This window comes from Suricata suricatta, chromosome 8 (genome assembly GCF_006229205.1).
Source record: "Suricata suricatta isolate VVHF042 chromosome 8, meerkat_22Aug2017_6uvM2_HiC, whole genome shotgun sequence".
Taxonomy (NCBI): domain Eukaryota; kingdom Metazoa; phylum Chordata; class Mammalia; order Carnivora; family Herpestidae; genus Suricata; species Suricata suricatta.
Genome location: NC_043707.1, coordinates 3,176,848 through 3,189,835, shown reverse-complemented (window position 1 = coordinate 3,189,835; position 12,988 = coordinate 3,176,848). Strand labels below are relative to the sequence as shown.

Below are 12,988 nucleotides of genomic sequence, written 5' to 3'. Positions count from 1 at the left end.
CTGGCATGGCCCAGGCAGGGTGTTCTTCCCACCATTGCCAAGAACCCAAGAATTGCCTACTCAGTGCTTGGTCTTGGGACCTGGCAAGTATGTCGTGGTCTCTGGAGGCTAATTCGAGACTGGCCCGGAGCCCAGGGTTGGGCTGAGCCTGAGGTAGGATGTCAGGGGGCTGCCGTCCAGGCTGTCTAAGATCGTGTGGGCCTCTTTCCTGTCTTTTTTTTTTTTTTTCCTGTTACCAATGCAGATAGAGTTTTAGCCTCTCCCCCTGGGGTTTTAGCTCCCTTCTCCCCTTCTTAGGAACCGTCCTCCAGATGTAAACCCAGAGGCCTCACCCAGAGTGAGCTCTGAGTCAGTGTTTGTTGTGTCCTGCTTCTGGGGCCCCTGCGCCAAGGATCTGTGTAAGGCCAACATCATGTCTTCTGGGTTTAACGGGGCGATCGTGCTTACGTAGCGAGACGTGCTGTGGATTGCCGCCCCGTCTGGTCCAGTGTGGAATTCCGTAACTCAGTTAGATGGACTGTGTGGTGTGGTGTGACGCCCGTGGGAGGGAGCTTCATTAGTCACGTGCATTTCTAATTCCTGCTGCCTACAGATGGGGAGATCACTTCCAAGCCAATGGTGCTGTTCCTGGGTCCGTGGAGCGTTGGAAAATCCACCATGATAAACTACCTCCTCGGGTTGGAAAACACTCGCTACCAGCTCTATACAGGTAATAGCGAGAGAGTTTCTCGAGTGTTTGTTGGTGTCTCAGTGTCCTCTGTAAAAGCACTAGGAAATGTTCGTACGTGTCTTCAATACAGTCAGGAAAATTACATCCAAGGACCCAGCAGCTGCAGTCCATTTTCACAGCGGCCAAGAAGTGGCCACAGCCCAGACATCCGTCAGTGGATGCACGTGTGTACACCAAAGGGCCTATGCACACAGCAGAGTATGGAGTGTTACTCAGTCTTAGGAAGGAATGCTTTTCTGAAACATGCTACAATGTGCATCAATCCTGAAGACACTGTATGTTAAGTGAAATGAGCCAGACACAAAAGGACAAATATCCTATGATTCCATGTACGAGATGCCATGAGTCCTGGATTCATAGAGACAGGGGAGAGTAGGGCTTTCCAGGGGCGGGGAAGGGGAAATGAATGGGGACACTTTTAGTTCGATGAGATGGATGGTGAGGACTGCACGACACTGTGAGTGCACTTGATGCCTCTGACCTGTGATTTCGATACGTATATTTTACCACAATTGAAAAAAGAAGGAAGACATTGTTTAGCAAACATAGATCCAGTTCTCTCAGCGAAGCCTCCCTGGAGCCCCTTGCTTTCCCGCTTCCTTGTCTTAGGCTCTCTTTCCCAGAGAGGACTGCCTTCCTACTGACCTCGTGCCCATGCTCACAGGTGCCGAGCCCACCACCTCTGAGTTCACGGTCCTCATGCACGGGCCCAAGCTGAAAACCATTGAAGGTATCGTCATGGCTGCTGATAGCGCCCGGTCCTTCTCACCCCTCGAGAAGTTTGGCCAGAATTTCCTGGAGAAGCTCATCGGCATTGAGGTTCCCCACAAGCTTCTGGAGCGAGTCACTTTTGTGGACACACCAGGCATCATTGAGAACCGCAAGCAGCAAGAAAGAGGTAATGAAGCTCTTGCATCTGAACAGTGTGAGCTTTGTGTTAGAAAACTGTGGACGCGGGCGGTAGGCTGACAGGGGAGATGAAGGGTGGCCAGCATTGTCCAACACCAGGGGGTGTGGTCTTTGCTGCCCGTCCCTTCTGGTTATCACGATGGTGCCACTTAGGTGTGGAGTGCCATGTTCTTTACCTCCCCAAGGGCTGACCTGGTTTGGAGGCAATCCAGATTCTCCCAAAGGGAGAGCTGGTCATCTCTGTGAGTAGCTCCTAGAGGCCAACCCCGGGGCTGAGCTGTCTTGGGGAGGCTCAGACTTTTCTGAGGGATCAAGGGCCTGAACTAATTGGATCCCAGTCCAGGGATACTTGACCTCTGGCTAACTTGGATCTGGTTTGAACCTGACCTTAAACTCTTCCTAGTCCACTGTGTGTGTGCTTTATCAGGCCTGCTTCAATGTAAGCCTGGATTCGACCTTCCAAAGTTCTGCCTGCCTTCCGGTGGGAGGGGAGTGCCACTTTGGGCCCAGTAGCCACTGGGTTATGACATAGGCCACCTAGTACTGCCATGACACAGGGCTGAGTCATCTGAGATGAGTCATGGCAGGCATTTGTAGGACTGTATGACCAGATGGTGGGTCTCAGTTTATGGTTATAACTCTCATTTTGGTTTTATTACTGTTTTATTACTAGTGATAATATTAGCGCTAATCATTATAATAGTAAATTAACCTTTATTCTTCTATTATGCATTAGATAATTTAATGCATTATTGGCTGATATTGTAGAAAAATTAAAAGACAGGGATTCCTGGTCTCCTCATTTTGGAAATAAGAAGTTGAAGGAATTCACATATGCTGAGCACCTGCTATGACACAGGCAGCTTCAGTTAGGTGCTTTGCTTAATTTATACTTAACAATCTGTACATTAACTTAGGTATTCCTGTTCTTCTTGTCATTTTGTAGCAAAAACACTAAAGCTTAGAAGCATTTGATGCCCTGGGCTGGCCAGTGGCAGAGCTCAAATTCCAGTCTTGGTCCTAGGCTGCTGTTCTTGGTTGAGGGCTGACAAGGCCCAGGAGACAACGTAATTAATTCTTTCAGTCTTCAGAAACCCAGAACATGCCTGGTGTCATTACTTCCTTCAACCCAGGCGATGATTTGGTTCTGGAAGGGGGCACACGGGGCTCAGGGTGAGGCTGCTCTGCTTGACTTCTTGCTCCCCCCTCCCAAGGTTACCCCTTCAACGACGTGTGCCAGTGGTTCATCGACAGGGCAGACCTCATCTTCGTTGTCTTTGACCCAACCAAGCTGGATGTGGGTCTGGAGCTGGAGATGCTCTTCCGCCAGCTGAAGGGGCGCGAATCCCAGATAAGGATCATCCTGAACAAGGCTGACAACCTGGCCACACAGATGCTCATGCGGGTCTATGGGGCCCTCTTCTGGAGCTTGGCCCCGCTCATCAACGTCACAGAGCCCCCGCGGGTTTACGTCAGCTCCTTCTGGCCACAAGACTACAAGCCCGACACCCACCGGGACCTGTTTCTCAAGGAAGAGATCTCCCTCCTGGAAGACCTGAACCAGGTGATCGAGAACAGGTTGGAGAACAAGATCGCCTTCATCCGCCAGCACGCCATCAGGGTCCGCATTCACGCCCTCCTGGTGGACCGCTATCTGCAGACTTATAAGGACAAAATGACCTTCTTCAGCGACGGAGAACTGGTCTTTAAGGACATTGTGGAAGACCCTGACAAATTCTACATCTTCAAGACCATCCTGGCAAAGACCAATGTCAGCAAGTTTGACCTTCCCAACCGCGAGGCCTATAAGGACTTCTTTGGCATCAACCCCATCTCCAGTTTCAAGCTGCTGTCTCAGCAGTGCTCCTACATGGGGGGCTGTTTTCTGGAGAAGATTGAGCGGGCCATCACCCAGGAGCTCCCCGGCCTCCTGGGAAGCCTCGGGCTGGGGAAGAATCCCGGTGCTCTCAACTGTGACAAAACAGGGTGTGGCGAAACCCCAAAGAATCGCTACAAGAAACACTAGGTCGCTGTGCAGCCATTCTTGGGTTCTTGTTGGTGGATGAGCTTGTGTCCTAACTGTCTGAGAAGTCCTGGTTAATTAACCCTTTGAGCCACACTGGCGAGATTTGGGAGTTTGTTGAGGCCAGTGATGGGGAGCGGGTGGGTCGAGGGAGGAGAGGAAACTGTGAATTATAGTGTCTTGTTGCTTCAGTGGGGGGCCTGAGTGAGGCCCCGCCTGCTTTTCTTGGGTCCTATCGCAGAGGGACAGAGAGCAGCTAAATTCTAGTGTATACTGAGGTGACGAGCGTCAAGCTAAATGCCGCTGAAATTCCTTTTTCCCCTATAAGCTGGGAAAATAGAGAAGACTTGTCCCTCGTAGCTTCCTTCCACACAGTCTCTCGCTGGTCCTCCAGCTCTTACCTGCCTCCTCAGCTTGGGTTGACTTCAGCAGGGGACAGTCTCTTGGGTCTGAATCCACCTGGGTGTTGGCGTCTCCCCAGGCCCTCTTCCCTGTTTCCTTGAGGGGTGGGGGGGACTGGTTTAGGATACCAGAACGCTAAGAGAGAACAGGAGTCCCCAGGCTAGGAGAAGGTTCTGCCTCCCCCATGCCGTTTTTCCCACGTAGTCTTCTAGGCCAGCTGGGAAGCTCGGTCCCTTGATTGGCCCCGAGAGGAGGCCGAGCGTTTCATGGATTCAGGTCATTTACTTCTTGGAAGTGACTTCAGTGAAAATACTGGAAGGGCTCAGAGGGTTAATTGGTTTGCAGTGTGTCTTTGTCTATTGCATGTCTTGGAAAACTCAGACCCCAAAGGTGTTGGGTTTCAGAGGCGACAGTGGAGACCTTGTTCCTTTTCATCCAGGTCTTCTCTGGGCAGCCCATCTCCCCTCAAATGCAGGAGGAGGTGGTTTCCACAGCCTCTCTGCGGAAGAGCTGTTCCCTCCTGGTTTTCGTGCCCTGGCCTTTCCTTCTCCCTCTTCTCCATTCCCTAACGCGCAACACTCAAAACTCCGAGTGACTGCCCGCGAGTCAGAACCAGCGCCAGCCACCCCGGGTCAGCGGCAACCGAGGCTCGAGGTTCGGTTTTCCACCTGAACTTGATACTGATACCCTGATACCCACCACACGCACCACAGGGAAGCCAGGGCCCTCAAGTACCGATGAGTGTGAAAGTGTGTGTACCCCGTTGTGCAAGAGAGATTCGGGGGAGAGCATACGCCAGAGGGCGTGGAGAAAGCACGTGTCGTGAGGACCCCGCCTGGCTGGTGTGCCACCTCGGAGGGCAGCAGGAGGTGAGAGAAGGAGAAGGCTGAACAGTTTGTGCAGATCCAGGATGCCCTGCCCAGGCCTCCCCTGGGAGGGAGGTGTGGGGAGGGGGGGACTTCCCCAGGAGGCCTGGGTCAGGGCCCACCTGACCAGGCAGTCACCTTGGACCAGAAGGAAAGTGAGTGAAGATGAAGGCAGAGAGGAGGCACTTTGGGGGCGAGGCACATTGGTGATCATATTAGGTCCACGTGGAGACTTTGGAATTCCTGCTTCTTGGGATTATTAGCACTCTGATGCATGCTACAGCAGATGCTGCTTCTCTGGCTTTGTGCAGGACCTGGAACCTTCCACAGGACAACAGAGGCCCCAAAGCCTCCAGGACATTGTTTCCAAGGACACAGCCAAGCAGAGAAGCAGGGCCCTGCCGGGGTGTCCAAGGCGCCTAGTGAGGAGGGCCTGACCAGCTGCGTTTCTTCCCGTTACAAACCAGCACGTGCCTCATCTCCCCGTCACACACCCTCTCAGGAGCTGGCCGTCCCCTCTTGCTCCTTAATGCTCCTAATGCCCTCGAGCTGCTCTTGGCGTATCTGTCTTTCTCAGTGCAGTTGGGGACAGGATAAGCCCAGAAGTGTCTGGGCGTTGTCACGGCGGCTGATGTCACTGCTGGTTTGGGGAAGCAGGTGGAAGGAGGCTAATACATTCATATGGCATCTCTATTTTTTTTGGGGGGGGGTGACATGATCAGTGTGATCTTTTCTTTTTGCACCCCATCCAGTATTCTCTTCTTACCCCTCCCCTGCTCACTTGTTGACCTATCTTTTCTCCACGCCGCCTGCAGGCTGGTCCGTCGGTCCTCCTGGGCTTTCAGTGCTGTTTGGGCCCCGCTCTGTGGATGTGGATTTCAAGCAGGATTCTGACTCTCTTTTGGGGTAGGGGGGAAAGGGTAGGGAACTGGGGGTAAATTTAGGATCCAGAGATTCCCCTAAGAGAAGTATCTGTGAAGTATTTGTGCCTGAACAGTTGCTGTTTCTCTCCAAAGTGGAACCTTTCCAGGGTTCTTTCCATTCTGATTTCATCAGGGAGGAAGTCTCAATAAAGTTCCAGTCTCTCTGTGACACCGTGTGCTTTCTAATTCTCTCCAACCAGCTAGATCTCATTCTCTCTCTCTTATCTAGTAGTGGACCGATTTGTCTTAAGACTGTATTGTTTTTTGGGCAGTTTCAGGTTCACAGCACAACTGAGAGGAAGGTAGCAGTATCCCCCACACCCCCCACCCCGGGGCCTCCACCTGCATCCAGCCTCCCCCACTAGCAGCACCCCCCCTGGAGTGGGACATTTGGCTTTGCTCCTGGTGTCTGGGCAAATGCGTCATGACATGTGTCCATTGTTCTAGAATGAAATGAAATACAGGGTATTTTCACTGCCCTAAACATCTTCTTTGCTCCACCTGTTCATCCCTCCCGTCTCTTCCCAACCCCATGTACTAATTTGTAAGTTTATTTTTTTTAAATGTTTATTTTTGAGAGAGAGAGGGAGATTGAGCGTGGAAGGAACAGAGGGCAGAGGGTCAGAGGACCTGAAACGAGCTACGTATTGACAGAAGGGCTCGAACCCGTGAACTGTGAGATCAGGACCTGAGCCGAAGTCAGATGCTAACCGACTAAGCCACCCAGGCGCCCTCATTTTTAAATTTCTTACAGATAAATTGACAATCCATGAATGGTTCACTCTTATTTGAGACGTCCCCAGCGCCTTCTTCCCTAGATTCCTCCTGCTTCCAGCGCCCCAGTGTCAAAGATGACCTTGGAACCAAGCCTTCCTGTCGTAGGATTGAAAATGAAGAAATACACTCTCCTTAGCCCCTCACTGTCATTCTCCCTGGCATCCATGGCAGTAGCCTGTTCATGGGAACCAGTGAAGCTTCCGTCCCCAAATCTCTCACAGAGGCCACCCAAGCAGACACGCCACTACATCCATGCCCCCAACCACGTGGCTGCCCACTTGGTACCTGGAGGCTCTGGGTCTGCCCTGAACATACAGATGGTGCCTCCCCTTGGCTTCTGCAGAAAGTGGTGTTCCCCAGGCCTCTTCCTGCAACTGTTTGTTTATTGAGAAAGAACACAAGCAGGGGAGGGGCAGAGGGAGAGCGAGAGAGAATGCTAAGCAGGCTCTGAGCGCAGCAGAGTCCAATGCTCGACCCACAAGCCACCCAGGCATTCCCACCCTTTCCTCCCATACCTTACCTGTTTTTAAGGAAACACTACCTGTTCTTGGCTCCCTGAGTCTGGGACCTTCAGATCAGAGCTCCTTTACTTTGAAATTTTGCTTCTGGGATCCTCCTGAGGACTTCACACCCCCGCTTGAGAGTGTGCTTGAAAAGGAAGAGGCTGGGCCCTAGGGAGTCACTGGGAGGTTGGAAGTAGGAGGTGTGTGTGTGAGAGTGACAATGTGCTCTGTGATGGGGTGACCTCGGAGAGGATGCAGAAATCAGTGGCGGGGCCGGCTGCCCTGGCTTTTCCTAAGTGGGGAGGTGCTGATCTCAGGGAGGGATGAGAGCAGTGTGGCTCACTGCCTCCCTCTCCCTTGCTCTCCTCCCGATTAGAGGGGCCACAGTCCACAGTCAGCGACTGAGGAGCCTGACCCAACTAAGGCCACACTGCCCTCCTCCAGGTCAGCTCTCCCACCCAGCACGGCAACCAGTGTTTTCCCAGGACTGGGAGAAATACGGAGTTTTTCCCAGGAAAAGGGAGGGAGGTGAGGTCTGTTTTGAGGATAAACATAACACACCAGAACCTGCCAGCATGTCCAAAATTGTGCTGTTTCACAAGCCTCGTACCCTACAATCTTTACATCATTTGCCATTAAGAAAATAAAATGCCACGGAGGAAAGCAAAATCCAAGACCCTTCCAAATATGGTCAGGTGATATAAGGGGCACGAAGGGAGAGTGTCTTCACAGGTAGGTGTATGTATCTGAATATGTGAGGGTTACTTGTGGTTGCATGTGATTGGGCGTGCAAACACCTGTGTGTAAAATCTGTGTGTGTGTGTGTGTGTATGCGAGTGTCTGTGACCAAATGGTCTCCGAGTATGTAGCACCGTGCCCAGCACACAGGACTCATCACCTATGTGCCATCAGAATGAATGACAGAGTAAGTGGGTTTGGGGTCTGTGCACTGAATGTTGTGTGTAGAGGGTCCTGGGGGCAAAGGAATGCCTGGGGTGAGCAGGCGAGTGTGGCTGTGAAGAAGTAATCGTATGCATCATGTGTGGATTACAGATTCCAGGAGCATATGTGTAGCAGGTGTGTGTGGGGGGTGAACCGGACGCCCGACCCAGGGCGGAGACCCAGGAAGACCCAGGCATGGAGACACCAGCAGGCCCTGGCTTTGCCGTTGTGTCCCACCCCGGTGAACCGAGGGGAAGTCTGAGCCTTCAAACACTACAAGCACTGGCAACATTTCATGCCAATTTCCCTCTCTGGGACACGAGGCTCAGGCTTTTCCCAACCCAGGGAAACCTTAAATTTTCCTTAGAAGACCATAGAGGCAGTAAAAAGGAAGCAAGAAAAACAGAAAATGGAGCAGAGGTATGAATTTGCCTGTAGCAAAGGTATATTTATTCCACAGGTTCTGAGGTATTCCCTATCCTGACTTTGTATCCAAAGGATAAAAAAATAACATGCACAGATGAGCAATTTCTGTGTCTGCTTGCACTGTGGAATATGTTTTCTCAAAATTTCAGTGGGGAAAAGAACCAACTTGTGGAGTATTCCTCTTGCCAGGAACTGGGCTATAGATCTATAGACATTCCCACACTTACACCTTGCCATAATGCGGTAATTCTAACAGCCACACGCCCAGCCACACACCAGGTCCTTTACATGTGTTACTGCATGTAATCCTCACATAACCCCACAGGGAGGGAGCCATCTCGCACAGAAAAGAGACTTTGGAGTCGGATTGCTTGGGCTTCGTCCTGGGCCCCACCGCTTCACTAGCTGGGCTACCCTAGCCAGGCAAATGACATAGTTTTGTGCTTTAGTATCCTCACCCATAAAATGGAGACACTAATAGCCCCTCTCTCTATGGGGTTGTTGCCAGGATTAAATTAAAACATGCAACATGCTTCAAATGGTACACAGCCCACAGAAAGCGTTCTGTAAATGTTATGATTATTATTCATAGTTTACTGATGCGGAGACTGATGGTCAGAGAGGTTGAGTTGCCGGAAGTAGGAGGGCCAGAGTTCCATCCAACACCTGACCCCCCCCACCCCCGCCGAGGGCATACGAGGCTACTTGCCCAGGCTCACTCTTGGTGACGCTGGTCTTGCTGATCCCAAGGCCTTTCCTTCCTCTCAGAAACTGTCAAAAATTTAGAATTGCTGGATTTTTTTAAATGGCCGGTCAGCACCTTAACACTTGTTTGTAACAAAATTTAGACAATTAAGGTCGGGGCGGTGGCGGGGGGGCCCTGGGTGGGTTAGTCTGTAGAGCATGTGACCCTTGATCTCAGGGTTGTAAGTTTGAGCCCCATGTTGGATATAGAGATTTCTTAAAAAAATTAAATCTTGAAAAAAAAAAGAAAAAGAAAATTTATTAAGGATTATTTCCTGAATGACAAGAAAATACTTTTAAAAAGTCCAAAAAACTCTTAACTCTGTTTGACTTTTGATCCTCACCCTGCTCATGTAGACGGGCAGGCATATTTATCATCCCTAAAAACAAATCCAGTATGGGGAAGCTGCATCTCCAGAGAGGTTAAGCCCAAGTTCACCCAGCTAAAACATGACAAACTAAAGGGCCAATTTCCTACCCATCCCACTAACTCTTCTACTACAGTCAATCCCATTGGTTTGTGTCAATCTGGAGCCTAGACCAAATGTGATAGTACATTTTTCTGACACACTGAAGAGACTGATTTTGTACTTGTGAAGAATGCAAACACATTTGTTGGTTATATTTCCATTTTCTCCAAACTTCTGAATTTTGTCCCACTAAAACTTCAAAAGATTTAGAATTTACACATATTTGTTCAGGCATAATTTCTGCCCTGGAGGAGCGAATGATCCAGTTAGGGACCCAAGACATGGGACTACAGTGACTGGGTAAATCCTGGGAGATAAAGTGGCCACATGTCTCTATCATAACCCAGGTTACATCGTTGGGCTAATGATTTTCTTTCTTCACTTGTAAATGTAATTATTTGAAAAGTTAAACCCATGCACTGCAGACTGTTTAAATAAAGATGTAACAGATTACCTTTATGGAGGAGAGTCCGTTTACATAACATCAGGACTCTCCTGGGAATACTGAGACACCTAGGGGGTTCTGAGCTTAGAAAAGGAGTGGAATCCTGGCTCCACTCTGAAGGCTGGGCAGGTTTGGAGGGGCAGAGACCAGGGGGTCGGATCCTGGGGGAAAGGTCAAGGGCCCAGACTCTGAAAGGGAGAGACATCTGTGTGTGGTCAGGGATGAGTCCAGGTGAGATGAGGTGGGTTAGGGAAACCCTTGGAAGGTCAAGGAGTCTGGGCTTGAGGCCACTGCAAGTTTCTGGATAGAGGGCCGTGAGGAAGCAGGGAGGCTCAGGCGGGCAGCAGGCCTGGGGCTCACCTAGGGGCGAGAGCCTGGCACCAAGCAGCCGATTTTGGCAACCCACACAGCATTCCTCGGGCCGGGCCCGTCGGACCCGTGGTCCACGGGTTGCTGGAGGGGGCGGACACCGGGTCTCCGTCCTCCCCAGACGCCTGCACCACCGCTAGGAGCTGGAGGACAGTGATGGAACCCCGTAAGGAGGCGGTGGAGGAAGCCCACCTCAGCAGTCTGGCCCTACCTAGGACCCCGTTGGGCCCTGGTCCCAGCTGCTCCTGGCCCCCGGCTCAGGTGCAGATCATCCGGCGGGACGGGCTCCCGGAGGGGCGCAACTCCCGAGACCGCGCGTCCTCACTGCCGAGGAGTCCGCTTTCCCGGCTGCGCCCCCTCGTCTCGAGGGGAAACCGAGGCCCCTAGCAGGGCGGTCTGGATCGGGGACGGAAGGGTGGGGGAACCGAGCGTCTAGCCAAGCTTAGCGTGATCTCGCAAGCCGGCTCCTCCTCGCAAAATGCTACCCCGGCCGAAGCTCGTCACCACGAGCCCGCGGACCGACCGCCGGGGGAGCGGCAGAACCGAGTTCCAGCCGAACCCCGCCCGCAGGAGCCCGCCCCGCGCATGCGCCTCCTATCGCGGCCGCGCGCTCCCGAGTCACGCGCCGAGGCTCGCGCAGGCGCACGGCGATGCTTCCTGCGAACTCGCTTTGCGGCGCTGCCTGGGCGGCGGGTTGGTGTGGGGGGTCCGTCCTGTCCCCGCCTGGCCGGGCTTCGCCGTCCGTGTCTTCCTTGGCCCCAGCCGTCCCGTGGGCGGTCCGGCCGCTGGAAGCCTGGAGGCTTTTCAGAAGTTTTGATTTGGAGCCAGGAAAGTGTTTGAAGTCGCTCAGAGTTGTGGAGAGAGGCCGCCGGTTTCCCGAGGCATTTCGGGGACGTGAAGAACGTCGAAGAAATTGGTGTTGGCGGTTTTTAGATTGTGGTTTTACCTGAGGCCAGCCCAGGAACTGAGATTTTAAGAGATTATTCCACCTCCCTTACCCCGCCAGAAACTCAGAAGTTGGTATCCAAACTGCCCTCGCAGGAAGTCCTTTAGGATTAGAAACCCACCCTCGTGCTGTCACTTTGCCCTACCTCTGGGTGAGGGGGGATGGGAAAGCACTTGGGGCCGGTGAAACTCCTGATGGGGGTGGGAGGCGCTAGGGAGGGTAATATTCTCATTAGAATGTCTTTCTCAAGACTCCTGGCGTTCCTTGAGTTGCTAATTTAGGAGATTAAAAGGACTCCAGAGACTCTGTAATATCCCCTCAAATGGTCCTCAGCCTCTATTTGAAACATGTCCAGTGGCAGAGACCTCAGTTGCAGGTTTTCTACAGGATGCTGATTTGGGTGGCTTCCTCTGCCCTCCATACCCACCCGCTGTGAGGGCATCGTTTCCCTTTGCAGCCCTGTGGAGAATGCACGGGTGGCAGTGTGCATCAGCTTCTCTGCATGGCCCCCTGGGCATAACAAGCTGGGAAGGGGCCCGTGAGGCTCAATCAATGTTGGCCGGTTGGTTACTGAAAGGAAAGAATTTGCTTATAATTTCCTGGGTTTTCTTGACTGTTGCTTTGAAGTGGAGATCATTTGGTCCCCAGGGAATCTGGGAGGAAAAGGCAAGTCCTTGGAAAGGACTTCGGTGCCCTCCCTGGGTAAGAATGAGCTGGCCACCCTGCCTTCTGCACTAGGAAGCCTTATTTCCTTATATATCCCTTTCTGGGTTTAACTTCACAGAACACCCAGTAGTGGCAGGGAATTGTACAAAAGAGCTATGCAGTCCCACTGGTTCTTCTTACAGATGAGGGAGCTGACACACCTAGTAAAGGAAGGAGTGTTTAGGGTCACAGAATCAGCTGGTGGCAGAGGTGGGACTCAGGTCTCCTGATTCTCAGGCCTATTCTCACTTTCCTACCCCATGTGTAATAGGGGCCAGCACGAAACTGATGGCACATTACACGTAGGCAATATGAGGCAGGGTGTAGGGAAAGAACCCTGGGTAGTGAAATGTTCTGGGGCTTCTAACAGTGGAATCTTACCTCCTCTACGCCTAGAGGCAGAGAGGCTGTGTAGAGGGTCATTTTGGTAGAGCTAGGACTTCAGGTCAAGGGGTCAGGAAGGCAATTGGTGGGGGGAATAAAACCCCTCTGATTTGTCAAGGCGTTCCATGGATTAAACCTGAAGGGAAGTCAGAGGGCAAGGGAGTCTTGATTAGTCCAAACAGGTAAATTCCAGAGCAGACTACAGGTGGAAAAGGATGCAGGAAGTACCTAGAGGAACAAACGAAAGATAGCCAGTATAATAGGCAACCTTACGCAACCTTACTTCCAATTGTCTATTAATAGTTTACACCTCTTGAGCAAGTACCCTGTGTTGGGTGTGTCCATTATCTCATTGCGTTTTCCCATAAACTCCGTTTTCTCCATTTGACAGATAAGGAAACTGACTAGTGAGACTTAGCGAACA

At 51.8% G+C, this 12,988-nt stretch overlaps 1 protein-coding gene across 2 annotated transcripts in view; it reads left to right on the top strand.

Moving 5' to 3' along the window:
* SRL (sarcalumenin) overlaps positions 1-6,022 on the top strand; it is a 36,609-nt gene extending 30,587 nt beyond the window's left edge. For both annotated transcript variants that reach the window (XM_029946007.1, XM_029946009.1), the window contains 3 exons: positions 593-709; positions 1,395-1,628; positions 2,854-6,022. In XM_029946007.1, coding sequence (XP_029801867.1) covers positions 593-709; positions 1,395-1,628; positions 2,854-3,665 — 1,163 coding nt within the window. In that variant the 3' untranslated portion in view covers positions 3,666-6,022. The remainder of the gene's footprint in view (positions 1-592; positions 710-1,394; positions 1,629-2,853) is intronic.
* Positions 6,023-12,988: the final 6,966 nt, after the last annotated feature.